Here is a 26,557-nt window from a genome sequence, read left to right on the forward strand (position 1 = left end):
ATGAGGTGTTGGGGGGAGGGTCTAGGTGAGGGAGGGAACAAGATGCTGATGGAGGCGCTGTGGGGAGGCGATGCTGGGAGATGTTGACCGGTGACCTGGCTCTTGGCTGTACAGACACTGTGCCCTGGGGGGGTGTGGATGGCCTGACGGTTCGACACCTGCTGGATTCTGGACACTGTCTGTTTGCGGAGCCTCGCCTGCCCAGAGCATATTATACCCTGGTGAGGGCCGGCCTGAGCCTGAGACAGAGAGACCGCTCACTCAGTCTGCAGGACCTCCGCTATACACTGCGCCAGGACATCAAGGTATCTCATCCCTTCCCTCCCTCTCTCCCCCCTACCTTCTTCCCCTCGTCCCTCCCTCGCCCACCTCACTCCTCTACTCCCTCTCTCCCTCACCTCTACCTTCCCTCCCTCAACTTGTTTCTCTCCATCTTTTGATTTTAATCCACCTCTACCTTCTCTCTCTTTCATTTGATCTCTCCCACCACCCTCACCTTCCCTCCCTCCTTCACCTTGTCTCTCCCTCTACCCTTTTCCATCTCTCTTTCCTTCACTACCCTCCCTCCTTCCCTCGCACATCTACTTCTCCTCTCCTCCTTTATTTCCCCTCCCTGCTTTTCTGTGTGTGTGTCTCAGTAATGGAGACAGGGACCATTCAGCTGTGTGTGTGGGCGAGTGTGTGGGGGGTGGGGAGTGTGTGGTGAGAGTGTGTGAGGGATGAGCATGAATGAGTGGTGAGTGTGTGTGTGAGTGTTTGTATGTGAGTGTGTGTCAGTGACTGATTCCTGTGGCTAATCTCATGGACTTTGTCTCAGGGCTCTGAGCGTGTGTCAGGAGTAGAGTCGGTGACGAGTGGAGGCGGGGTCCCTCATGGAGCCAGACCCCCCTCGCTGTATCCCAGGCTCCCCACGGACCCCCACAAAGAGCCTGACCAGACAGACGGACCCGGCATGGTAACACTGCCACGCCAAGCAACCAGGTCCCAGCCGGGCAGCGCTGCGGGTGAGCAGCTTATTATAATAATATTGTTCATTATATAATAATTGTATAATAATCCTCAAATCACACCCGGCACCTTTATTGTCGGCGAGACTTTTGTGACTGCGACTGTGTGTGTGAGACTGTGTGTGCGTGACTGTGACTGTGTGTGTGTGACTGTGTGTGTGTGTGTGTGACTGTGAGACTATGTGTGTGTGTGAGACTGTGACTGTGGACTGTGTGTGTGTGTGTGACTGTGTGAGACTGTGTGTGTGTGTGTGTGTGACTGTGAGACTGTGTGTGTGGGAGACTGTGTGTGTGTGGGAGACTGTGAGTCTTGAGGACGTTCTGGATGATCTGCAGCCTGTGCAGGGAATAGTTGGGAAGGCCGACACGCAGAGTTGGCGTAGTCGAGCGTAGATGAGAGTTTTCCCGGACTGATGGGTGAGGCAGTGGCGGAACCGGGCAATGTTGCGGAGGTGGGGAAGGCAGAACGGGTCATGGGACGGATGTGGAATAGAAAGGACAGTTGAGAGTCAAACAAGACGCCAAGGTTTGACGTTCAACTGCAGAAAGTTAGCTCTCATCCAGGACTTGATGTCTACCAGACATTCTGTCAGGACAGCAGTGGTTTTGGACTCGATGGTGGAGGCAGAGAGGTACGAGTAGGTGTCATCCACATACATGTATCCCACAAACAGCCATGAAGTCAGTGACCCATTTGTTTTAATCTGGAGGATTGTTGGCCAAGACGCTGGGAGAAACTCTTTTAATCGTGCCATGAATGACTACCTGAAGAGGTAGACCAGAGACCTCGGTTTAATGACCCTGAAACATTGCTCAAATAAATTCTACCGCGCGTCAGCCACAATGGTTGGGCTGCCTGGGATGGCAGTGGCTCTTTGCCGGGTTCTGGCGGTCATGTTATCACATTCTCCCACGTGTGCTTGTGTTCCACCACTTTTTTTTGTTTTAAACCAGATTTACCATTTACGTATACCAAAGAAAATTTGATTGGAATGCCGCGTGGAGTCAAATGCTGTGACCGCAAGCGGTTGTACGAGCAGATTGAAATCGAAGGTCGTGAAATATTTCGCAATAAAAATATAAACTAAATCGTTACAGAACATTGTGGCTATTTGAAGCACTTAATTATTTAGCGTTAGATTGTGCCATTTCCCTTTTCATAAAATCTTACAGCGCAGAAGGAGGCCCTTTGGCCAACGTGCCTGTTTAAAAGAGCTACCGACTAGTCCCACTCCCCCGCTGTTACCCCATAGTCCTGCAAATTTTTCCTTTTAAGTACTATCTAATTTTGAAAGCTACCATTGAATCTGCTTGCACCACCCTTTCAGGCAGTACTTTACAGATTGCAACAACTCTCTGTGTGTAAAAAAAAGTCTCCTCGTCTCCCCTCTGTATGCCAATTACCTTAAATCTGCATCCTCTGGTTACCGACCTGCCCGCCAGCGGAAACAGTTTCTCACTATCTACTCTATCAAAACCCCTCATAATTTTGAACACCTGTATCAAATCTCCCCTCAACCTTCTCTGCTCTGAGGAGAATAACCCAGCCTCTCTAGCCTCTCCACCTGATTATAGTCCCTCATCCCTGGTATCATTCTTGTGAATCTTCTCTGCACCCTCTCCAAGGCCCTGACGTCCTTCCTAAACTATGGAGCCCAGAATTGACATAATACTCCAGCTAAGGCCTAACCAGCCTTTTTCGGGCTAATAATCCCCCTTTTTTTAAAAAAAGATAGTAATTTGGTCACTCAATCCATGACTGTTTGTGGGACACTGCTGTGCGTAATTGGCTGCCGCGTTTTGCCCACAAAATATCCAGTTAATTCACTTTACAATATATTCTGTGAGACGTCTCAAAACGTGATAAGGCGCTATATCAAATGTAAGGATTATTATTATAATTAATGATTGTTGGTAAATTTGGAGGATTCTTGAACTAGACACCAGGAGCAATTCTGTTTTGATTGATTTCATGAACCTTAATGTCCACCTGAACTGGCAGAGGGTGCCTCAGTCTCATCCCAAAGATGGTCAGTGGAAAAACTGCATAATATATATCCTAAAAATCCTGTGTTTCTGTGTCCGGCTGTAGTGAGGGCCAAGCTGGCTAATTGCTGCCCAATAACAGACTCACACAGTAGCACATGCGAGGTATGGGTTGCTCAATACAACAGTATTTTAAATGAATATAGCAGTGGAAATGTGTGTGTGTGTATATATATATAAATATATATTTATATAACAGTATATCCTGTGATGCGCTTTGAGACGTCTCGAAGACATGATAAGGAGCTATTTCAAATGCAAGGATTATTGTTATATTATAAATGTTCATGGAATCATAGAATATTTCTAACATGGGAAGAGGCCATTTGTCCCATTGTGTGCTGGAAATTGGAAAACAACACAAATAGGTGGTGGACGTGGGAAGAAGACACTGCTGAAGTTGACGGCAATTCTAACCAGCTGATGTTTCTGCAAGTTGCCCTGGCAGTGAGCCATGGGCTCTTTCTTACTTGAGAACGTGTTTTCTTTTCTCCTCCTTGTGTGAGAGGGCGGGGGTGGGTTGGGGGGTTGTGAGCTGACAGAGAACAGCTGCTGCAAGAAGAGCAAAACTAAGGTAAACTTGCCCAAATATCCTCTTTAAACAGGAAGCACAATATTCCCAGAATGAATATTGCATGCTATGCTGAGTTAGATAGACCCTTTCAGCAGACACAAGGAGATCACTTGTATCATTGGAGGTGGGTCTGTCAGTTTTAATACTAGTCACCGGCTTTAGAGTAAGTGAGTTGTGGTTGTAACTTTGTGCCAAATAATAATCCTTGCATTAGATATAGCGCCTTAGACATTGGGACATCTCAAGGCACTTCACAGAATATATTGTAAATTGTAGTGACTGAATATTTTGTGAGCAAAATCAGCAAAATCAGCAGCCAATTACGCACAGCAGTGTCCCACAAACAGCCTTTAGACTAAATGAGTTGTGGTTGTAACATTGAGCCAGACCATGTTAATAATAATCTGTGCGTTCATATAGTGCCTTATCACATCGTCAAGATGTCTCAAAGTGCTTCACAGGATATACTGTATAGTGGAGTGACAGTATTTTGTGGGTTAATGGGACAGCTGCACACAGCAGTGTCCCACAAACAGCCATGGAGCGAGTGACCAGTTTTATTTGGGGATTTTTTGATCAGGACACCGGAAGAGAAAACTCCCTTCTCTTTTCGAATAGCACTGTGGTATCTTTAACTTCCACCTGAACGGGCAGATGGTTTTACATCTCATCCGAAGGATAACACCTCCGGCGATGCAGCCCCTGCCCCAGCACTGCATTGGATTGTCAGCTTAGACTATGATTCAAGTATTGATGTGGGGCTTGAATCCACAACCAGACTCAAAGGCAAGAGTGCTACCACTGAGCCAGGCATTAATATCATTCACCATCTTTGGGATCCTTCAACCCTTTGATAAATTGGTTGAGTCTGCTAGTGTTTATCATTCACTGCATTTACTCTTCAAGGACCACAAGGTCTCAGTGTAGGTTAAGCTTGTGGTGTATAAGCCATGTCCAAACACTTCTACATGGTTCTGAGCTCATGGGCAACCAGTGGAGAGGACCCATTGGCCCATTTGTGAAGTCCAGCACCAAGCAGTGAGGTGGATTTGTGTTAAATAGAGCAAGTGGCTCCAGGGAGGAAGGGAGGGCTCTGGGTTACATTGGTCTATTACTATGTACCTGGAGACAGAGTCAGCTTTCAACCTGTCTCCAAAATTAGGTAAGCAGGGTGTGTCCCTCCAGGGAGAGAGAGAGAGAGAGTGCGAATGGAAATTTCCATGTGTAGGTAGGTGACAGACCAATTCGGAACTCAAGTCTGGTTTGGATACTCTTACCCTTGGTGCTGGGTGTCTGTATGTGTCTGATACAGATACCTGGCTGACCTTCACTGTGTTTGTGGCTGTGGGTGGTGGGTGACAATATTTGTAAGCTGCAATCTAAACTGGTTTTGTGTCTTGCAGGGCTGTGACCCCTTTGCCCAGACTCAACGGAGCAAACTGCAAAACCGCCGAGCCCGCATTAACCAACAGATTAACAAGGAGATGCGAATGCGAGCAGGAGCTGAGAATCTATTTCGGTGAGTCCTGCCATGATCTGGGATGTACAGATGCCTGGGGACTTCTGAGAGATTGTGTGATGTGCTGGGTGGGGTGTTTCAATTTTATTCATGTTTTTGCACCAATTTCTTTAACCCCCACCCCCGTCCCCTCTCTCCCATTTGATACAGCGCCTTATCACATCAAGAAATCGCAAAGCTCACCGGATTTACTGTGAAGTGCAGTGACTCTAATTTTGTAGGAAAATGCAGCAGAAACAAGTGGACATAGATTTTAGATAAATGGCGAAAGAATTTGAGGGGAGATGAGATTTTTTTTACACACCGAGTTGTTACGGTCTTGAATGCACTGCCTGAAAGAATGCTACCAGGGATGAGGGACTACAATTATGTGGAGAGGCTAGAGAGGCTGGGTTATTCTCCTTAGAGCAGAGAAGGTTGAGGGGAGATTTGATAGAGTTGTTCAAAATTATGAGGGGTTTTGATAAAGTAGGTAGTGAGAAACTGTTTCCACTGGCAGGCAGGTCGGTAACCAGAGAATACCAATTTTAAGATAATTGGCAAAAGAACCAGAAGGGAGATGAAGAGACTTTTTTTTTACACAGAGAGTTGTTGCGGTCTGGAATGCACTGCCTGAAAGGGTGGTGGAGATTGATTCAATAACAACTTTCAAAAGGGAATTAGATAGGTACTTGAAAAGGAAAAATTTGCAAGAATATGGGGAAAGAGCGGGGGAGTGGTACTCATTGGGTAGCTCATCGAACTGGCACAGGCTGTAATATGTGCTGTAATATTCTATGATCATGAAGTGAATGACTAATTGAATCTGGGGGAATTTGGCCAGGACATTGGGAGAAGAGAGAAACTCCCTTCTCTTTTCCAATAGTGTAAACATCTCGACAATGCATTGCCACCTGCACCCTCCCCAGCACTTTTTCCCCCAATTTAAGTTGTGCAATATGACAGCTGAGCAGTTTGTCAGTTCTCTTAGAACAGAATTAGATAGGTGCTTGACAGGAACCAATATTAGAAGGGGACAGGCTGCTCTCTCCTCACTCGGCTCCATTATCTCCCCCACTCGTTCTAGTGGCTCCCCAACCACTAGGTTGGTTAGAAGTGAAATCTGAAACTCTTTCCTCAGGCCAAAGGTTTTATTGGCTGATGTGTGATGTTGCTGCAGGGCCACAACGAACCACAAGGTGAAGGAGACGGTGGCGCTGGAGCTGAGCTTTGTCAACTCCAACCTACAGTTGCTGAAGGAAGAGCTGGAAGAACTCAATAGCTCGGTGGAGGTGTATCAGAACGAAAAGTGAGTATCCGTTCAGTCACTTCTTCTGCTTTCGATTTGTTTCAGAAACTCAGTACTGTCCAAAGGTTCAGCCAGGAATCCGTGAGAAATCTGTTTTTCTTTGTGATTTTTTTTGTGGGGTAAGGAATGGTAACAACTCTGCATTGATACAGGACCTTATCAATCATCAATGCCTCGGTGTGCTTCACAAATGTACTGTGAATGTCACATCTTGGAGAGGGTGCAGAGGAGATTTACTGGGATGGTACCAGGGATGAGGGACTTTAGTTATGTGGCAAGAACTACAAAACCTTGGATTGTTCACCTTGGAGCAGAGAAGGTTAAGGGGAGACTTAATAGAGGTGTTCAAAATTATGAGGAGTTTTGATAGAGTAGCTAGGGAGAAACTGTTTCCTCTCGCTGGTGAGTCAATAATCAGAGGACATAGATTCACGGTAATTATCAAAAGAACCAGAGGGGAGATGAGAATTTTTTTTTTACACAGAATTGTTACGGTCTGGAATGCACTGCCTGAAAGGGTGGTAGAAACAGAATCAATAACTTTCAAAAGGGAATTAGCCAGGCAGTTGAAAAGAAGAAAAGTGCAAGGATATGGGGAAAGAACAGGGGAGTGGGACCGATTGGATAGCTCTTCCAAAGAGCTGGCACAGGCACGATGGGCCAAATGGCCTCCTTCTGTGCTGTAATGTTCTATGATTCTATAATGTGGCAGCCAATTTGCGCACAGCAATGTCCAAGAAACAGTCAATGAAGTGAATGACCAATTTTATTTAGGGGATATGTTGACCATGGAGTTGTGTGGTGACTGGACCAGTCACCCATTTCTTCTAACCAGTATACAGTTGCGAGTAAATGCTACGTGTAAGCTTGATCAAGTCATCTTTGGAGCGAAATAGCTTAATTTTATACATTTGTGTTGGTCAGCCATGTGTCTGACACATGCACAGGAATGTAAGCCCATTGGAAAAAGGCAATTCTCGGGTTTATATCTAGAGGCAAATAGTGTAAAAGCATGGAAGTAATGCTCCAGGACCTTGCTTTGGTCTTTGGAGCGTTTGTGGTTTTGGCCACTCCATTTACAGGAAAGCTGTAAAGGCAATAGAAAATATTTTAGCCAGAGAGTTGTTACGGTCTGGAATGCACTACCTAAAAGGGTGTTGGAAACAGATTCGGTAATAGCTTTCAAAAAGGGAATTGGATAGGTATTTAAACAGGAAGAATTTGCAGGGCTATGGGTTAAGAGCAGAGGAGCGGGACTAGTTGGTAGCTCTTTTAAAGAGCCGGCGCAGGAGGAGGCCATGATGGGCCGAATGGCCTCCTTCTGCGCTGGAATTTTGTTGTTGTAAAATTCTATGAAAGGAAACAGCATAGATTGATAGGGTGTAACCAAGAATGGGGGGGAGGCGAGGAGTGACGAGAAATTGGGACTGATTTCACTTGATCTGAGGTGAAGTGGTGACTGGATGGAGGTCTTTTAGATTATGAAGGATTGCGATAGAGTAAATAGTGATAGATTGTTTCCACTAGTTAGTAACTGGAGAACACAACTTTAATTGAATTCACAAACATTAATTATTAATAATAATCCTTGCATTTGATATAGCACCTTATCGAGGCTTTGCGATGTCTCAAAGTGCTTCACAGAATATACTGTAAAGTGATTGACTGTATATTTCACGGGCAAAATTAAAGGGAGGTTAGAAAATTATTTTTGGGGCTAAAATCTTAGGCAAGTTTCCTTACTCCACACGCCTCTGGTTACCTAGCTGTAAGTAGGAACACAGTTGTTAGTCGATTGGCGGATCGCGATAATAATCCTTTCAAAAAAAAATTGGGGCACTCGATCCACCACTGTTTAGATACTGCTGTGCGCAATTGGCCTAAGCATTTCGCCCACAAAATACAGTCCACTTTACAGTAGATTCTGTGACGTGCTTTGAGACGTGTCAGATCATCATTATTGTTATAAAATAATAATTGTAATCGGAGGGTAGTGAGAATCTGGATTGTGAAAAGTGATTGCGGATCCTGCCATAACCACTGTGTTTTGCAGGGCGCGCCATGTCCTAATACATCCCCCTGGGTGTGAAACCCACTTCTCTGAACCTCTTCCTTTGTTATTTGTGATTCGCTCTTTGAGAAGCAGCTTTGGGCTGGTGGAGGTTAGCGGGTGACTGCTGTGCACGATTCCTGTGCTCACGCTCACAAACTCGTGTGGCCTGTTTGTTTTGTTCTCGTTATTCCTGATCCTGCAGAAGTTTCCCACGTAACTCAGCACAGTGAAAGCTGCACTCCCATAAAGAGTTTCTTTCATAAGGGCTGGTTGATGGCATGTTTTTGGTCACACACGGCCTCGTTAGGGAGGATTGCTGACCTCTGCTCTCCCTCCTCATTAATTCTATCTCCTGAGAGGCCCCTCTGGGTATTCCTGAGAAAGTACTGCAGGAGGTGGTGGCTGAGTGGCTGGCTGTGTGATCAGAATGTGACGTAACAAAATAATAATAATCCTTGCATTTAATATAGTGCCTTATCACATCTTCGAGGCATCTCAAAGCGCTTCACAGAATATGCTGTAAAATGAATTGACTGTATATCTTGTGGGTGAAACGCAGCAGCAAATTGTGCACAGCAGTGTCCCACAACAGTCCCGTTGATTGAGTGACCAAATTATTATTTTTTTTNGGAGGGATTTTTAACCCCAGAAAAGCGACCGGCCAATCGATTAACAACCGGGTTCACTGCTAGGTAAACAGAGGCGTGTGGAGCAAGGAAACTTGCCTGACGTTTCGCCCTACCGGGAATCAAACCCAGGTCCTCTCGCTTGCTAGGCGAGTGCTCGAGTCACCAAGCTGCAGGACTCCACATTGAATGGAGTAGACTGCCAACAGAGGGGAGGAAGCCAGAGTGAAGAGAATAGAGGCTGGCATGGAGTGAGTGGAGGAGTAAGGCAGTGCCAGCTCTGGAGTTGGCTGTCGAAAACAGCCGTTTGACAAAGAGAAGAACGAGGCGGGGTGAATACATTGTTTAGTAACCGTGCACCTCAACCCGTCTGTCATGCATTTTATTGCTCTCAACTGTATGTTTTTCTTTGAAGGGGGAATAGCTCATTGAAACAGATGTACCGGAACCTCTCAAACAGGTGGGTGTGAGCTGTCTGACGTTTGCGCTGCACTGGGTTGAGAGGAGTTTCTGAATTACTTTTCAGACGGGATGGAAAGAAATTTAATCTAATCGAGGTGAACACTTGGCTGGGTTCCTGTGTCAAGGACTCGCTTCAACTGCAATCAAAGATGCATAATCCCCATCCTGCCATTCCAAACACCTGGCTACATTTCACTTGGAAGGGATGAGAAGGAGATTTACTTAGCGTGTTTCTCAGGAGAGTCAGTCTAACAAGCCTGTTTTACCAGTTTATTTCCTGGTTCTGTTGTGAGCTAATAGATACTTGGGAACAAAATGGTATTGAGGGTGGGGGTGTGGTTTTCCCTTCCTAACCCCTCAGTACTCTTACTCTGCACGTATTTATCTATCTCCCTTTTAAACATTGATTCTACCGCTTGGTGCTGTGCTCCACATTTTCAATACTTTCTACAATACAATATAAATGTACATTGATACAGTGCCTTTCACATCGGGAGGTGTATGAGCACCATCATTTTCATGGCCGATAATGATCAACCATCGCCATGTTCGTTGGCATATCTTATGGATGGAGAGTTAGAAACGAGGCAAAAATGTACCTCTGACAGCGTGGAATCTTGTAGTGTATTGTTTAGAGCACTCGCCTCGCATGTGAGAGGACCCAGGTTCGATTTCCGGGCGGGGCGAAACCTTAGGCAAATTGCTTTACTTCACACGCCTCTGTTTACCTAGCAATAAGTAGGAACCAGGTTCGTTGATTGACGGATGACTTTCCAGGGATAATAATCCCTCAAAAAAAATGTGGTTACTCAATCCACAACTGTTTGTGGGACACTTCTGTGCGCAATCGGCTGCCACATTTCGCCCACAAAATATACAGTCAATTCGTTTTACAATATATTCTGTGAAATACTTTGAGACATCTCGAAGACGTGATCAGGCCCTATACCAAATGCAAGGATTATTATTATCAGAGTAGCAGTCATTTTAAATGGATTGAACCGTAGATCACAACCTGCCGATGGAAGAGTTGCTATTTAGCGGAGGGAGGATTTCTGTAACAATAATGAAGACTTTTGAAAGCAGAAGTGATCAAAGAGCTGTTTATGTTGCAGTGAATCTGTCAGTGTTCCCATGATTCCTCTGGGCCTGAAGGAAACAAAGGAAGTGGACTTTACAGCTGCTGTGAAGGTGGGTGATTTTCCCTTTAATCGTGACACCTGGAGTCTGCAATGTTACTGCAAATAACTTGTGTGTAAATAATTTATTGTTCAATATTAAACATGGTTGTCTGTCCCTTTGGCTGATCTGGTATTACACCAGTTCAAGCCAGGCTCCACTGTCTTCCTATGGCCGAACAGCTGGATTTATTTTACAAAAACGAGCAGGTTATTAATGAGGTTGCTTTGGTTTTGACCCTCGGCAGGATTTTATCAGGGAGCACTATCATGAAGATGGCTCAAAGTATGATCAAGAAATGAAGGAGCTGCTGGACCTGCGGCAGGTAGGTTGAACAACAACAACTTTTGCATTTATACAGCCCTTCACGTGGGGCAGTGTCTCGGTGCACTTAACAATTGCGTAGCCTGACGCCGAGCCAGGGGGAGAGAGGAGGTGACCGTAAGTACAATCGAAGAGGTAGGCCTTCAGTCGTGACTTAAAAGAGGGGAAGGAGGAGGGATTGAGGGAGAGATTTCCGAAGATTCGGGGTGTAGTGGCTGAAAGTGGGGCCGCCGATGGTGGAGCGGAGAAGACGATGGAAAAACAGGAGGACAGGGCTAGCCAAAGGGAGGCAGCAAGCAGTGGATTGGGAAGTAAGCAGTTCAGAGAGGTAGGGAGGTGCCAAAGCGTGAAGGGTTTGTAAGTGAGTGAGACATAACATACCATAACACATAGGAGCAGGAGTAGGCCATTCGGCCCTTCAAGCCTGCCCCGCCATTCAATCATGGCTGATCTTCTAATCTAACTCCAGCTAATAACCTGACCCTGCCTTAACCCCATATCCCTTAATCCCTTTTGCAATAAGAAATATATCTATTTCAGTCTTGAATATGTTCAAGGACTGAGCGTCAACAGCCCTTTGGGGTAGCGAGTTCCATACATTCACCACCCTTTGAGTGAAGAAGTTCTTCCTCAACTCAGTGGAGCCTGACTGCTGTGATATGGAATTTAGTGTGAGTGAGAATATGGGTGGCGGAGTTCTGTGTTAGTTGTAGTTTGTGGGTAGTGGAGAGGGGAGACTGGCGAGGATAGTATTGGAGTAGTCAAGGTGGGAGGTTACGAAGGTGTGGACAAGGGTTTCGGCTGCATTGTCGGTGAGATACGGTTGGAGGCTGGCAATGTGATGGAGGTGAGGAAAGCAGTCTTAGTTAGGGACCGAATGTAGGGGAAAAAGGACAACTAGTTGTTGAACCTGATGCCCAGGTTACGTACAATTTTGTTAAGTCTGAGGGATAGGTCGGGGAGGTTGAAGAGGGCAGAGCCGCAGGAGAGAAGATGTTGACAGAGCCAAGGATATCAACTTTCAGCTGCAGGAAGTTCATGCTCATCCAGGCCTTGGTGTCTGACAGACAAGCTGACAGAACATCTGCAGACCTGGAGTTACAGCTGGAGGAGGAGAAGTAGATTTGGGTGAAGGTTCCTTGGGGACATAAAGGATGAGTCGTTCAAGCCAAAGGAAAGCACTCAACTATTTGGGACTGAAGTGGAATTGTCCTGTTACAGCTTAGCTTTTGGGGGAGTAGGCGGCTTAGCCAGGATTTGTTTATCTGCCCTGGAAGGAATGTTTCTGTCACATAGTTACTATCACTTGCCATCAGCAATATTAAAAAGCAATCTGCTTTGAGGAGGTCACATGAGACATCAGTGTTTTTTTAAGTTTCATTCTTCCTTTAAGTTTATTATTAATCTGCTGTACAGTATTTTGCCTTTTCCATCTTACCTAATTCTGGAGAGTATTAGGCGCAGGTTGATAAGATTGATAAGACCCAAGGGAACTCCAGAGCGTGCTAAAGCCGCATTGCTTGCCATTGAGAGCGGTGTCTGGCAAGCTTTTCTGCTGCTTATCCAACCAGTTAGGACTTTGGCTTGCAAGGTTAATAGGAAATGAGTAGGATGACTCCCTGCCCCCCAGTGGCTGGTCTGTCCCTCGGCTGTCATCAGCAGTGCCCTGGATTAATACTGCGGACTCGCCTTGCTCAGGAACCTGACACTAAAGTCTGTCTGAGAGGGCTGGCTTGATTCCGACATTCTGTTGCCCAGCATGTCACCTTGGAGCCAGTTCAGTCCCAAGGAGACTCCACTTACCTCCTACCATTTTTATCTCTTTTTTCCCCCTTCCCCAAGGAGATTAGATTGTTTTTATATTCACGCCCCTTGTTATGGACAGGCCAATGAGAATCCAGCCTATTAATCTCCATCTTTTCATTTTAGAGAGAAAAGCTTCGACTTGTCTTATCTTTTCTGATCCCTGTATCCACTCATCCCTGGAGAACATCGTAAAGGTTTCGCCCACAAATATCCAGTCAATTCACTATTCTGTTCTGTGAAGCGCTTTGAGACGTCGAGAAGACGTGAAAAGCGCTATATCAAATGCAAGGATTATTATTACTATATAAACTACTCTCTCTCCAATGTTACACGATCCTTCCTGTTGTACGGCGATTGGAACTGCACACAGTATCCAAATGTGGTCTACCCAAGGTTTTATATAAATGTAATATGACATCCCTACCTTTGTAATCTATTATCTCTGGACATAAAGCCTAGGGCTTTGTTTCTCAGGATTAAAACAAGATCAGGTTGGATTTCTTTTTCACAGAGGGTTGTTACAATGAGGAATCACTCAACTCTATAGTTGAAGCCAAGTCTAATAGATTGAAAAGGAATTGGATAAATACACCAGGAAACTTATTCAAAGGTGCAGAGTAGAGGAGTAGAATTAGGTTGAGAGATCCAGTAGGGGAGGAAGCCCCAGCGCAGACACGATGGGGAGAGAGCAGGGAATGGGATTTGAGGAGAAAGCTCCAGTGGAAGAGCTAGTACCTGCATTGATGGATCAAATGACCTCCTCCCTTCCTGTGAAATAAACCTTCCATGATGTGAGCTTTGGTTTTGGCTGAATAGCCCATTACATTAACTCGCTCTGATGTTTGCCATCTCGAGGCTGTCCAATCCTGGCTCACTTAGCGGCTGTGCTGAAGTCATCAAATTTTAGTTATAAATTATGAGAATCTGTCTCTGCGGTGGTCTTTAGACCTGTAGCGGGTTGGCTATTTGGGTGTTCAGTACTCCAATACGCTTAGTGTTAAATATTATTCTGGGTATTGAAGGGATCAGACTCTCAGGCCAGGGAAAATGCAGGATTATAACAGTGAAATTTCACATCTTGGTTCATTTTGAAATCAAGTCAGAATGTGTTGTTGAGAAGTTTAGTTGGTTGAATATCTTGTGTTGACATCTTTACTGTGCCTCCATTTACCCCAGCTTGGAGACCCACGGAATCCGTCCATTTTTAATTGAGTGTGGCTGTTTGTGTGGGGGGTGGGGAGGGAATTTGGGTGTTAGAAATCTCGGCAGAGAGTGGCTATTTGTAGAGTCCTCGTAAACGAGAGGACCTGGGCTCGATTCCTGGGCAGGGCAGAATGTTGGACAAGTTTCCTTCCTCCACACACCTCAGCTTACCTAGCCGTAAGTAGGAACTCCGTTGTTAGTCGATTGTGGATTGCTTTCCGGGTGTAATAATCCCTTTCTAAAAAAAATAAAATAAAATAATTTGGTCACTCAATCCACTGCTGTGCGCAATTGACTGCCGCGTTTCGCCCACAAAATATAGTCGATACACTTTACAGTGTATTCTGTGAAGCGCTTTGAGACGTTTCGAAGATGTGATAATGCGCTATATCAAATGTAAGGATTACTATTATGACATTATATTGTGTTTGTTTACAGGCCATGCGAACCCCCAGCAGGAATGCTGCTGGCATTGAGCTGCTGATGGAATACTACAACCAACTCTACTTCATTGACAACCGCTTCTTCCCACCCAATAAACACTTGGGCATCTTCTTTCACTGGTATATCTCACTGACTGGTGTCACACAGCTCCTGACTAAGCACCACATGTGCATTGCACCAAACTGGCAATTCTATTCTGAAAAAGATCCCTGAGGCAGTGTGAAGTGCTTTTACTCACTAATGCTGAAAACCTTCCTTCTCTTACCCTCCCTACCCCCACCACCCCCACAATGCCAGCCATAACAAGACCGAATCTGCATTTGATTCTGTTATTAATTGGCCTCAGCTCGGATTCTACACCTTACTGTGGTGTGTGTGACCTGGGCTGTGGGTGTGTGTGATGGGCTGCGGGGTGGGGGTGGGGTGTGTGAATGTGATGGGCTGCGTGTGACGGGCTGCGGGGGAGGTGTGTGCGTGTGACGGGCTGCGGGGGAGGTGTGTGCGTGTGACGGGCTGCGGGGGAGGTGTGCGTGACGGGCTGCGTGGAGGGGGGTGTGATGGACTGCGTGGAGGGGGGTGTGACGGGCTGCGGGCAATGGGCTGTGGGTGGGGGGGGTGGTGTGTGACTGGCTGACTGATGGTTAGCTGGGTGAGCCGTAAAGCTTGTGGCAGTTAGGACACTGTTAGACAGAGACAGTTTGATACTGTGATGGGAGGATGGTGACTGCAGATTCTGCAACGAAGCCACGGAAACCACGTTGGCCGACGTTCTGTTTCCATCCCAACCTTTCACAGTGGCTATTTGGGTTATGTTACTGGAGGCCATTGACTCAGACACCTATTGACCAAAATAAGATTGTGTTCTTCCCTCCTTAAAAAAAAGTTTGTTATTTCTAGAAATGTTGACCTAGGTTCCTACCACCATCTCTCGGCAGGTATGACTCTCTGACAGGAGTTCCTTCCTACCAGAGGGCTCTGGCGTTTGAAAAGGGCAGCGTGCTGTTTAACATCGGCGCCCTGTACACACAGGTGGGTGCCCGGCAGGACCGCACCAGCCTGGAGGGCATCGACCACGCTATCAACGCCTTCCAGAAAGCTGCAGGTAAATAATAATAATAATCCTTGCATTTGATGTAGCGCTTCATCATTTCTTCTAGACCGTCTCAAAGCGCTTCACAGCATATACTCCAAAGTGAATTGACTTTTGTGGGCGAAACCCAGAAAAGCAATCCGCAAATCGACTAACAACCGGGTTCCTACTTACTGCTAGGTATACAGAGGCGTGTGGGGCGCAAAGAGGTACAAAGAGTTTAATCCCAAACACAAGGATGCATACACAAGGAGGGACTTTGAGCTCGTAGTTTGGTTGACTCTACAATCCATATTTTGTTTGGTCAGCCCCACGACTGACACATGCAGAAACCCATCACCGTGCTTAAGAGTATCCAAACCAAACAGAGTTTGGATACTCCTTGACATCCCACCTACAGATGGAAATCCCGTGTATTGGAGTTGAGTGTGGACGGCAGGGCTGTGTCAGGAACTCCCTGTGAGCTTCCTGGTGGGCAATGCTGCCATCTTGCTGAGATACTCGCCCTTCTTCATCCACAAACAGTGGAGGCGAGGAGAGGTGGACATTGCCTCCCCTCCCATGTCCAGTCACTTGTCAATGTGAAATGCTTGTCAAACTGCATTAGTTACAGAGCAGGGGGATTAGTCCTGCGTTAAGATGTTGTACAGATCTGAACAATTTGTGTCCAGACCCACATGAATCCAGTGAACCACAGGTCACAGCAGTCTATTCTTTTCTTTAATATATCGCCATTCAAGAACAGAAGAAGGCCATTCAGCTCGCTCCGTCGCAGTCTGTTCCATGATACCAGGGATGAGGAGAGACTAGAAAGGTTGGATTGTTCTTAAAAACAGATAAGGTTGAGGGGAGATTTAATAGAGGTGTTCAAAATATGAGGGGTTTTGATAAATAAGGAGAAACTGTTCCAACTGCCAGGTGGGTCAGTAACCAGAGGACACAGTTTCAAGATGATTGGCAAAAGAACTTGGGAGATGAGAAGAATTTGGGGTCACAGCCCCAGCCTGACCTCTCCCCACCCACCTGTCACCCACAACACCAGGAAAGGGTGCTGTAGAGTGACGCGAAAAGGCACTGAGACCAGCGAGGACTGAGCTCCACCATAGGACTGCCCACGCCCCAATCTCCAGTAATTGACTGCTCCACTTGAACATTGTTTATCATGTTGATTTTCACAGACTCGGTCCGTTCTGTGCACATCTGCAGGCTATGATTGTTAAAACACAAACTGCCCCAAATCCTGTTTTCCTGTTTGCTGGTTTGTGTGTCAGTAACTTGACTTTCAGTCCCGAAGCTTGTTTGTGTTCTGTGCTGTTTCTGTGGCTTCCATTTTCAGTGTCAGAATAACACAGCGTCCATTCCTCCTAGGGGCTTTGAACTACCTGAAGGAGAACTTCTCGAACGCTCCGAGCTTGGACATGAGCACGTCGTCCCTCAACATGCTGGTGAGGCTGATGATCGCACAGGTGCAGGAGTGCGTGTTTGAGAAGGTGGTGCTGGCAGGCATCAGCGCTCAGTTCCTGGCCCAGCTCCAGAGTGCGCAGGAAGCCGCTCGGGTAAGAGACAGTCCATGGATCCCCCCAGTCCAACACTGATTCCTGCTTATAATGTTACAGCTTCATTTTCCAAACGGTATTAACGGGCTCCAGGAGAATAATAATAATAATAATCCTTGCGTTTGATACAGCGCCTTATCTCGTCTTCGCGACGTCTCAAAGCCCTTCACAAAATATACTGTGAAGTGTAGTGACTGTATATTTTGTGGGCGAAACTCGGCAGCCAGTTGCTGTTTGTGTCCCACAATTGTAAGGTCTTTCAGTGGCAGGTACAACTACGCCAACAACTACGGTTTACATTTACACACGCCTTTCACGTCAGACATATCTCGAAGCGCTTGACAGTTGTGGCTGAACACTGGAGCAGAGGGTGGGAGCTGAGTTGGGTGAGTAGGGGAAAGATGTCCGAAACGCGGTCGAAGAGGTACGTTTTGAGGTGTACCTTTAAAGTGGGGAGGGAGGGATCCAGTCTGAGGTACCTGGAAATGGAATACCAGTGGGCTGATGTTGGGGTGGGTGTGGAGCAGGGAAGGTGGGAGTGTCAGCCAAGCAGAGGGAGCGGGTGGGTTGGTAAGGGTGAAGGAGGTCGCAGAGGTAGGATAGAGCGAGACCTTTGAGGGATTTAAAGGCAAGGATGAGGATCTTGAAACTAGATCCACTGGGGATGGCGAGCCAATGGAGCCGGGCGAGGATGAGGAGTCTAGTGTGGGATAGGACATGAAGTAGGGAGTTTTGGATGGCTTGCAACTTGTAAAAAGGGAAGAGCTGGAGGGGCCGGCGAGCAGAGTATTGGCCTAATCGAACCTGGATGTGATAAAGGTATGGGTGAGGGTCTCGGCGGTCTGAGTGGAGTGGTATGGTGGAGACACAATAATTCAGAGTTGGGATGGAAAGCTGAGTCAGTGAAGAGTCCCAGGAATGAAGGGGCGGCTGAACTGGATTGGTTACTGCCCTCTGCTCAGAAGATGTGCACGTTCCCCCCCACCCTGCACTTCACCTCCTCGCCTCCCCCACCCCACACATTTCCATTTAGTATGAGTGTAAGGTACCCCTTGCTGTCTGACTCTCTGTCTTATTGCTGTGCAGGTGGCAGACGTGTACTCCTTAGTCTATCAGACGATGACCCAGCCGCCAGTGAAAGACTACGTGCCCTTTTCTTGGACGACCATGGTGCAGGTTAAGTCCGAGTACTTCAAAGCTCTCTCCCACTACTTTGCAGCAATTGCGCTCTGCGACCATATAAGTGAGTACTGTACCGTGTTGAGATTGCATGCAGGGCTCCAGTGTGATTGACAAATGCTCATAACATATTGCATAATTAAAGCAAAAATCTATCCATGTGCTTTCCCCACCTCCTACTATCAATAACAAAAATAGAGATAGGCTGCTAAAATAATACAATTTATATTTATACTATGCTTTCATGTCAGAAGGCAGGTGGACATAGCTATCGCAAAACTAATGGAATCTTAGGGTTTATAAATGGGCTATAGAATATAAATGCAAAGAGATGATGCTATACTTGTATCAATCCTTAGTTTAGACCACAGTTAGAATATTGTGTCCAGTCTGGTGCCTTTACCTGCAAACATCCTGCTGTGAGACACAGGGAGAGGAGAGGGAGGGAAATAGAAACTCATTTTACGTAGGAATCCTATAGCTTAGTGGTTAGAGGACTCGCCTCGTAAACATGAGGACCTGAGTTTGATTCCTGGGTTGGGCAAGTTTCCACAGTCAATGCATTTTAGAGTGTATCCTGTGAAGCGCTTTTAGACGTCTCGAAAACGTGATAAAGCGCTATATCAAATACAAGGGTTACTATTATTATTTTTTGCCTCTTTGTCTTTAGTGGGAGCTGAGGACGATGAAAGTGAACACGAGAAGGGGCTTCAGCAGCTACATGTCAGCGCTCCACAGGGACCCTCACTGCTGGCCATCCTGAGGGACCAGGAGGAACGGCGCAAGCTGGGTACTAAACCCTATAAAGTGCAGTGACTTTATGTTTCAGAGGCGATGGTTGCGGCCAATTTGGGCAACATTCACAAACAGCCAAGTAGCAGATTCTGTGAGAAACGGGAGGTGTCAGAGCCTCTAGTCTCAGTCTGGCTTTCTGTGAAGCGCTTTGAGATGTCTCGACAACGTAATAAGGCGCTATATCAAATGTAAGGATTATTATTATTTTTCGGCTAGGTTCGCCCACACAGACGGTCACTGCACTTACAGTAAATTATATGAAGCTCTTTGGACATCCTCCTGACCTGAAAGATGCTGTCCCGAAAGTCAAAATTATTGTAATAAATACTGGCTAGTGCAACTTTACTGTTTTTCTTTGTCAGCCTTCTTTGACATGTGTAGAAACCCATTAATCCGCTTAAGAATATCCAAACTAAGCTCTTGAGTTCCCTGGAGGGAACATCCTGCTTCCGGAGAGAATTAGGCCAGGTTGGCAAGAGACCCCAGAGTGTACGTTGGGGTAACTGCTGGAGTCTGACCAGCTAAAACCGCATAGCTTGCCATTGAGACCCCTGGTCTGGCAAGCTTACCGCTGTTTGTCCAGCTAGGACCACGCTAAATTTAGGGCTATTTTATCTGCAGGAGGCTGAGAATCTGAAGCTCCCGCCGTCGTGGCCTCTCTTCACAGATGTTCTTTTCTGTCTCTCCTTAGGGAAGGCTCACTTGAAGAAAGCCATCATTAAGCACGAGGAGGCTCTGCGGATGCACGGGCTGTGCAAGATCCTGAGGAAGATGGATGTTCTGCAGGAGGTGCTAGCCTTGGCCCACAAGCGCTCACTCAACAAGTACTCACACATCGACCATGAGGAGGACTTCTTCGACACCATCGAAGCTCCAGAAATTCACCGTTAGTTTGTTTTTCCATCCCTTTCCCCCCACCTTGTGTGTGTGTGTGTGGAAGAGAGAACTGTGCGGAAAAACATTGTCTGTAAAGAAGGGATTTGGCCCATTATGTCTGTGTGACTGTTACCCAGGGGTTTTGTAGCATGGCTTACTGTAGCTAGTGATAGAGCACTCGCCTCGCCAGCGAGTGAGCCCGGGTTCCATTTCCGGGCAGGGCGAAACCTTAGGCAAGTTTCCGTACTCCACACACCTCTGTTTACCGAGCAGTAAGCAGGAACCTGATTGTTAGTCGATTGGAGGATCCCTTTCCGGGGGTAATTATCCCTTCAAAAATTAAAAAAAAAACTAAGATAGTAATTTGGTCACTCAATCCACGACTGTTTGTGGGACACTGCTGTGCAGAATTGGCTGCGTGTTTCGCCCACATTATATACAGTCAATTCATTTTACGGTATATTCTGTTGAAGTGCTTTGTGACGTCTTGAAGACGTGATAAGGCGCTATATCAAAAATGTGAGGATTATATATTATAACGTCGCTCACTTCCCATATCCCCTTCCTGGTATTCCTGTTCGGGTGTTAGTCACTTTGGAATAGTTGCCTGAATTCAGCCACTGGTGACAGTGAGATTCAAATCCAGACAGCCTTACAGGTCTGCTCACTTCAGACATCAATGTGTCTGTGGCAGTTGATCCCAGATTAGGGCTTTTGGCTGACGGTTAGCATCATATTGCAATTTTACTATAAAAAGGAACTGATGTCCCACAAAATGTCAGTCAAATGCCCTTGATCAATATATCAGGGATATCCAATGCATCACTAAAGTTACCCTGTTGACTCTTAATACAGAATATGGGGAGCCATGCCATGCCACGGACATCCCCACGATCCAGACAGTCAGTTAATGTCACTCTTTCTTCACAGCAAAAACACAACAGAAGCCAGAAATTAAAACTCCAAACTTCTGCAAGGTGAAAGTCACAGATATCTTCCACCGATTGGTAAGTGCAAACAGTGTATGGTCTAGTAAAAGGATGGCATTTGAAGTTGTCTTCACATACCTACGCTTTTTGTTCATGTAATCTGTAATATTTTGCACAGAGCGTCACATTAGATAACTGGCTCAAAAGGCTTCACAAAGCGTTTTGTGCACACTGCCACATTGGTTTACCTGAAAGACACTGTATCAATGTTAGTATGACAACAACAGCTTTCACACAGTTCAATGAAGCTGTTTTCAGAGATGGGGTGGGAGATGGGAAATGACCAAAGAAACATTCAGAAGTAGGGTTTTTAGAAGCGTTGGAAAGTAGAGAGGAAGGTGCATTCTGTTAGGGTCAATGTGGTGGTTAGGAATTCAGAACAGCCCCAATGAGGATATGAAAATGTCTGTAAATCATGTCATTGGAGTAATAATCCTTAATTTGGTACAGCGTTTTTTACACTGGGAGGACATCTTGAAATACTTCACATGTACTACTGTACAGTGGAGTGACTGTGTTTTGTGGGCGATTGTGTCAGTGCTACAGAGAGCTGCAGGTTAATGTGCTCACGCTCCACTCAATTAAAGATTGTTTGAAATTGTAGGCAAATCACTGCACTGGACACCTTTTGCCACCTGAGCTCCCAGGTTTTATACTGTACTGGCATGTGTCAAATGCAAGGATTATTATTATTATTATGTGGAGTGCTGCAGCTTAGTGCTTGGAGCACTCACCTTGCAAGTGAGAGGACCTGGGTTCAATTCCTGGGCAGGACAAAACGTTAGGTCATTTTCCTTACCCACACGCCTCTGTAGTTATGAACTCGGTTGTTAGTTGATTGGCGGATCACTTTCTGGGGGTAACAATCCTTTCAAAAAATTTTGCTTTAATAATAATAATTTTGTCACTCAATCGAATCTGCTGCGTTTCACCCACAAAATATATAGTCAATTCACTTTATAGTATATTCTGTGAAGTGCTTGAGATGTCTAGAAGACGTGGTAAGGCACTGAATCAAATGTAAGGATTATTATTATTATTATTTTCAACATTTTTGGGGTGTGGATCTTCACAGGCATTAAATGATAAATTATTGTTGTTATTAAAAAAAAATCTGGACCTCGCCTAGGTCTCAGTCAGGCATTTCTGTTACCTGCTGCTCGAGAGGAATCATCCGTTTTCTTTTTTAACCTCACTCCCCAGGGACCATTGGCCGTTTTCTCTGCCAAGAACCACTGCAGCCCGGCCAGGACCGTCCACCTGGAGAGGAGTGAGTGGGGGTTCGGCTTCACGCTGCGCGGAGATTCTCCCGTGCTGATTGCTGGAGTCATTCCCGAGGGATGTGCAGATGTACGTATGTTTAGATGGGAAATCTGAAATATCAGAGTGAGAGGGCTGCTGGGATCAGGAACACAAGGAGCAGTTATAGACAATGCCCTTGAGAAGGGCTCGCTTTTGCACATTTTATTTTGGGACACTCCTCATTAGGCAGCTCTGTTCTTCACTGTGTCTGCTGCTGGAGCTTCACCCAATGGTGTCTGTGCCTGGTGCTCGTTTCCCATCATGTCTGTGCTGTTGCTCACTCCCCCATTGGAATTCTCTACTCTAATCCCATTCCCTGCACGCTCCTCATCATGTCTGTGCTGGTTGTCGCTCCCCCACTGGAGCTCTCTTCTCTAGTCCCATTTCCTGCTCTCACCCCATCATGTCTCTGCTCACCCAATGCAACACTGCAGTCACATCCCATCATGTCTGTGCTGGTGCTCGGTCCCCCATTGCAGCTTTTCACTGTAATCCCCCTGCTCTTTCCTTGTGCTCGTTCAGAATTTTGCTTCTGTATGCATTCAGTTCCCTTTTGACTTGTGTTAGGCTGGCCAGTGTGTAACATTCCTGCAGTGGAGAAGTACTGGTGCTGGTGGCAACAACAACAACAAAATTACATTTATAGAGTGCCTTTCACGTTGGGAGGATGTCCCAGAGCGCTGTACAATCAGGTGTCGGGGCCCGAGCATGGGGGAGGGGTGGTGTAGGGGTGAGGGAAGGCAGAGAGGTGGAAGGGAGACCAAAGGCACGGTCGAAGAAGGATCTTGAGACCGGCCTTGAAGGAGGTGAGGGAGGAAGCGAGGCGAAGGGACCGTGGGATGGAGTTCTAGAGTGTGGGCAGAGAGGCTGAAAGTCCGGCCACCGATGGTAGGTCGGGCGGGAGACATGGAGCAGGCCAGAGCCCGATGAACGGAGGGAGCGGGCAGGTTGGTAGGGAGTCAGCAGGTCAGAGAGGTAGGAGGGGGCAAGGCCATGAATGGCCTTAAAGATGAGGCCGAGGATCTTGAACTCGATCCTCTGGGGGATGGGGAGCCAGTGGAGTCGGGCGAGGGTGGGAGTGATGGGGTCACGGAGCCTGGTGCGTGAGAGTATACGAGCGGCAGAGTTTTGGATGATCTGCAGCTTGTGAAGCGAAGAATTGGGAAGGCCAATGAGGAGGGAGTTCCCATAATCGAGCCTTGATGTGGCACAGCAGGAATTGGGTACGACGTTGTTTGGATGTTTGCCTGTTTGTGCTGAGGCTGCTGAAGGAGGCATTTTATTAATCGGTGTTTGTGTTGGTGGGAGATGGAGGTTGCTCAGGCTGGCATGTGTTTTAACATTGGTAGGAAGCAGGTCTGAAGGAAGGTGACTACATTGTGACAGTGAACGGGACGGACTGCCGGTGGGCCAAGCACGCTGAGGTGGTGCAGCTCCTGAAGAGTCTCAGCACTGAGGGGGTCAGCGTGTCTGTGATCACCCCGAACATCTCCGAGCAACACAGCGTGGTGAGCTTTCACTCTCCACAACATCGGCTTAACATTCTAACATCTCGCGGATTTACTTACGAACAGGAGGAGGCCATTCAGCCCCTCGAACCTGTTCCGCTATTCTATTAGATCACTACTGATCTGTACCTCAACTCCAATTTCCTGCCTTTGGCCCATATCTCTTAATACCCTGACCTAACAAATATCTAATCCACCTCAGTTTTGAAACTGTGAATGGATCCAGCATTCACAGTCTTTTGTGGGAGAGCGTTCCAGATTTCCACTACCCTTTGTGTGTTTCCTAGTTTCACTCCTAAATGGCTTAGCTCTAATTGTAAGATGATGCGAAATTGGAAAATTCTTAACTCAGTGTTAAGTTGGCAGCTGCTTTTCTTTTTAAGAACTGTGGAAAATGTGACGTCCACATTAATATTGCATTTAATGATTTTCCCAAAATCCTGCATGACCTTAAAGCAGTGATTGTGAAAGAGGAGGTGTGCAAATGGTTTACACAACTAGATTATTATATCTGTGGTCTCAACGTGGCTCAGTGGTATCGTTCTCACCTCAGAGCTGGAAGGTTGTAGATTCAAGCCCCACATCAGGGACTTTGAGCTCACAGTCCAGGTTGACACTCCCAACACTACCATGTGAGTTGCTGTCCTTCAGATGAGGCGTTAAACCAAGCTCCTGTCCCTGCCTGTTCAGGTAGATGTTAACAATCACATGGTCCTAGTGGAAAAGAGAAGAGAGTTTCCTGGTTTCCTGCTCGACAATCCCCCAGATAAAATTCGTCACTTGCTCCAAGGCTGTTTGTGGGACACTGCTCTGGTGCAAATTGTCTGTTGCGTTCGCCCACAAGATCATTGGACTTTACAGCAAATCCTGTGAAGCACTTTGAAACATCTCCACGAGATAATATTTACCCCCAATGACATGTGGCTTGTCTCCACAGCAGGCCGAACGGAAATCCCTGCTGGGCCCCACGTCCTCAGCCGGCGACAAGGAGAACAGCAGGAAAATGACGGACAACAGCAGAAGCTCAGGCTCGCTACTTACCTGGAACAAAAGGAAAACCACCAGCAAAGGCGGCAGCACGTGTAGCCTGCCCTTCATTGCTGTCAGAGACAACGGATCCTTCTACTGAGAAACCGGTCAGCGCTGCCCGTGTCGGGCAGTGTCACTGTCAATCGCACATCCGCAAGGGCTGCAGGCTGCCCGCACCACTCACCCTGGGGCTGCCGAGGGCTGGTCCTTTCCTCCACACTGAATCTGGCACGGCCATCCTTCTCTTGTGTCGTCGTTTTCTGCCCCAGAGAATCACAGGAATGTCAGCGTGCACTGGACTTCCTGCTGCCAGTGCTGGGCCAGCAATCCGCTCCAATCTCATTTTCCTTCCATTCAATTGAAACAGCCCGACAATCCCACCAGAAAACAAACTGGAGCAAATGTGGCCTCTATAAACATCCCGTTTCAAACCTGCTGGCTCAGATAGATAGACCGTCAGATAGATAGTCACTCGGGTAGACTGAATGACACGATCCTTCAACTGGATTACACACAGTCTTGGGCCAGAAATTCCACCGAGTCCCAGCTGTAAGATCATTTTGTCTTCAAGTTTAACATGGTGCAGGATTGTGGAAAATGTCTTAAATTTAGTCTGAACTTAGCGTGGTTGTGTGTCAACCCGGCTCAGTGTGTGGCCGTCTGGCTCAGTTGGTAGCACTCTTGCCTCTTGAGTCAGATGGTTGAGGGACTTGGAATTCACAGATGACTCTCCAATGCAGTGCTGGGTGAGGTGTTACATTGTTGGAGCCGCCATCCTTTAAATGAGACATTAAACCGTCTGTTCAGATGCACATTAAAAATTCCATAACACTATTGGAAAAGAAAAGGGAGATTCTCTCCCAGTGTCTTGGCCAACAATCCCTAGATACAATTGATCATTCACTTTATGCGACTCTAACACCCCCATCCTCGCCGGGCTCCACTGGTTCCCCATCACTCAGGATACAGGTCAAGATCCTGGTCCTCACCTTCAAAGATCTCCAACGGCATTGCTCCCTCCTACCTCTGTGACCTCCTAACACTCCACCAATCTGTCCCCTTTCTCCGCTCAGCGGGCTCTGGCCTGCTTCACATCCCCCGCCTTACCCGCCCCACCATTGGTGGACGGGCCTTCAGCCACTCTGCCCCCACCCTCTGGAACTCCATCCCCCAGTCCCTCTGCTTCTTTGCCTCCTTCAAGACCTGTCTCAAGACCCTCCTCTTCGACCGTACCTTTGGTAATCCTCATCCCAACCACCAGTTCGGGTGTGGATCCCTAACTGTCCATCATTTTGGGACGACCTCCTGACACCAAGGGAGCTATCCGAATGTAACTTGTTGTTGTTTATGGCTGTTTGTGGGACATTGCTTTGTGCAAATGGGTTTGCCTACAAATACATTGCATTTTACAGTATGTCCTATGAAGCGCTTTGAAATGTCCTGATGTGAACGGCGCTGGATCAAAGTGTTCCTAAGTGCTTTGTTGCAGATCATTTCAGTGATCCAATGCCAGTCTAAACCCTGAGCCTTCCTTCACCCCCTTTCCTGCTACAATCAGCGCTGAGTGTGGGCAGTCATATTCCGATTGACTTTATCCCCTTCTCTGACCTTCCCCATCCTGACAGTTGTTGGTTTGGTTCAGGAGTGTCCAACCTTTTAACTGCCGATGGCTGTTTTCTGTTTTTGAGAAAGGTCTGCGGGC

General features: G+C 46.8%; 1 protein-coding gene across 1 annotated transcript; it reads left to right on the forward strand.

The window, feature by feature from the left end:
- On the forward strand, positions 1 to 25,507 carry rhpn1 (rhophilin, Rho GTPase binding protein 1). The gene is made up of 18 exons (XM_042332586.1): positions 1 to 305; positions 818 to 1,004; positions 1,962 to 2,060; positions 4,981 to 5,146; positions 6,306 to 6,434; positions 9,529 to 9,573; positions 10,691 to 10,766; positions 11,002 to 11,079; positions 14,526 to 14,650; positions 15,467 to 15,633; positions 16,990 to 17,177; positions 18,264 to 18,420; positions 19,027 to 19,146; positions 19,843 to 20,037; positions 20,958 to 21,034; positions 22,220 to 22,366; positions 23,668 to 23,826; positions 24,764 to 25,507. The coding sequence occupies exons 1-18, from the start codon at positions 81 to 83 to the stop codon at positions 24,953 to 24,955; spliced, it is 2,532 nt and encodes an 843-aa protein (XP_042188520.1). The 5' UTR covers positions 1 to 80; the 3' UTR covers positions 24,956 to 25,507.
- The last annotated feature ends 1,050 nt before the right edge of the window (positions 25,508 to 26,557 follow it).

The sequence above is a fragment of the Callorhinchus milii genome, unplaced genomic scaffold (assembly GCF_018977255.1).
Source record: "Callorhinchus milii isolate IMCB2004 unplaced genomic scaffold, IMCB_Cmil_1.0 Scaffold2, whole genome shotgun sequence".
In the NCBI taxonomy this organism is placed as follows: domain Eukaryota; kingdom Metazoa; phylum Chordata; class Chondrichthyes; order Chimaeriformes; family Callorhinchidae; genus Callorhinchus; species Callorhinchus milii.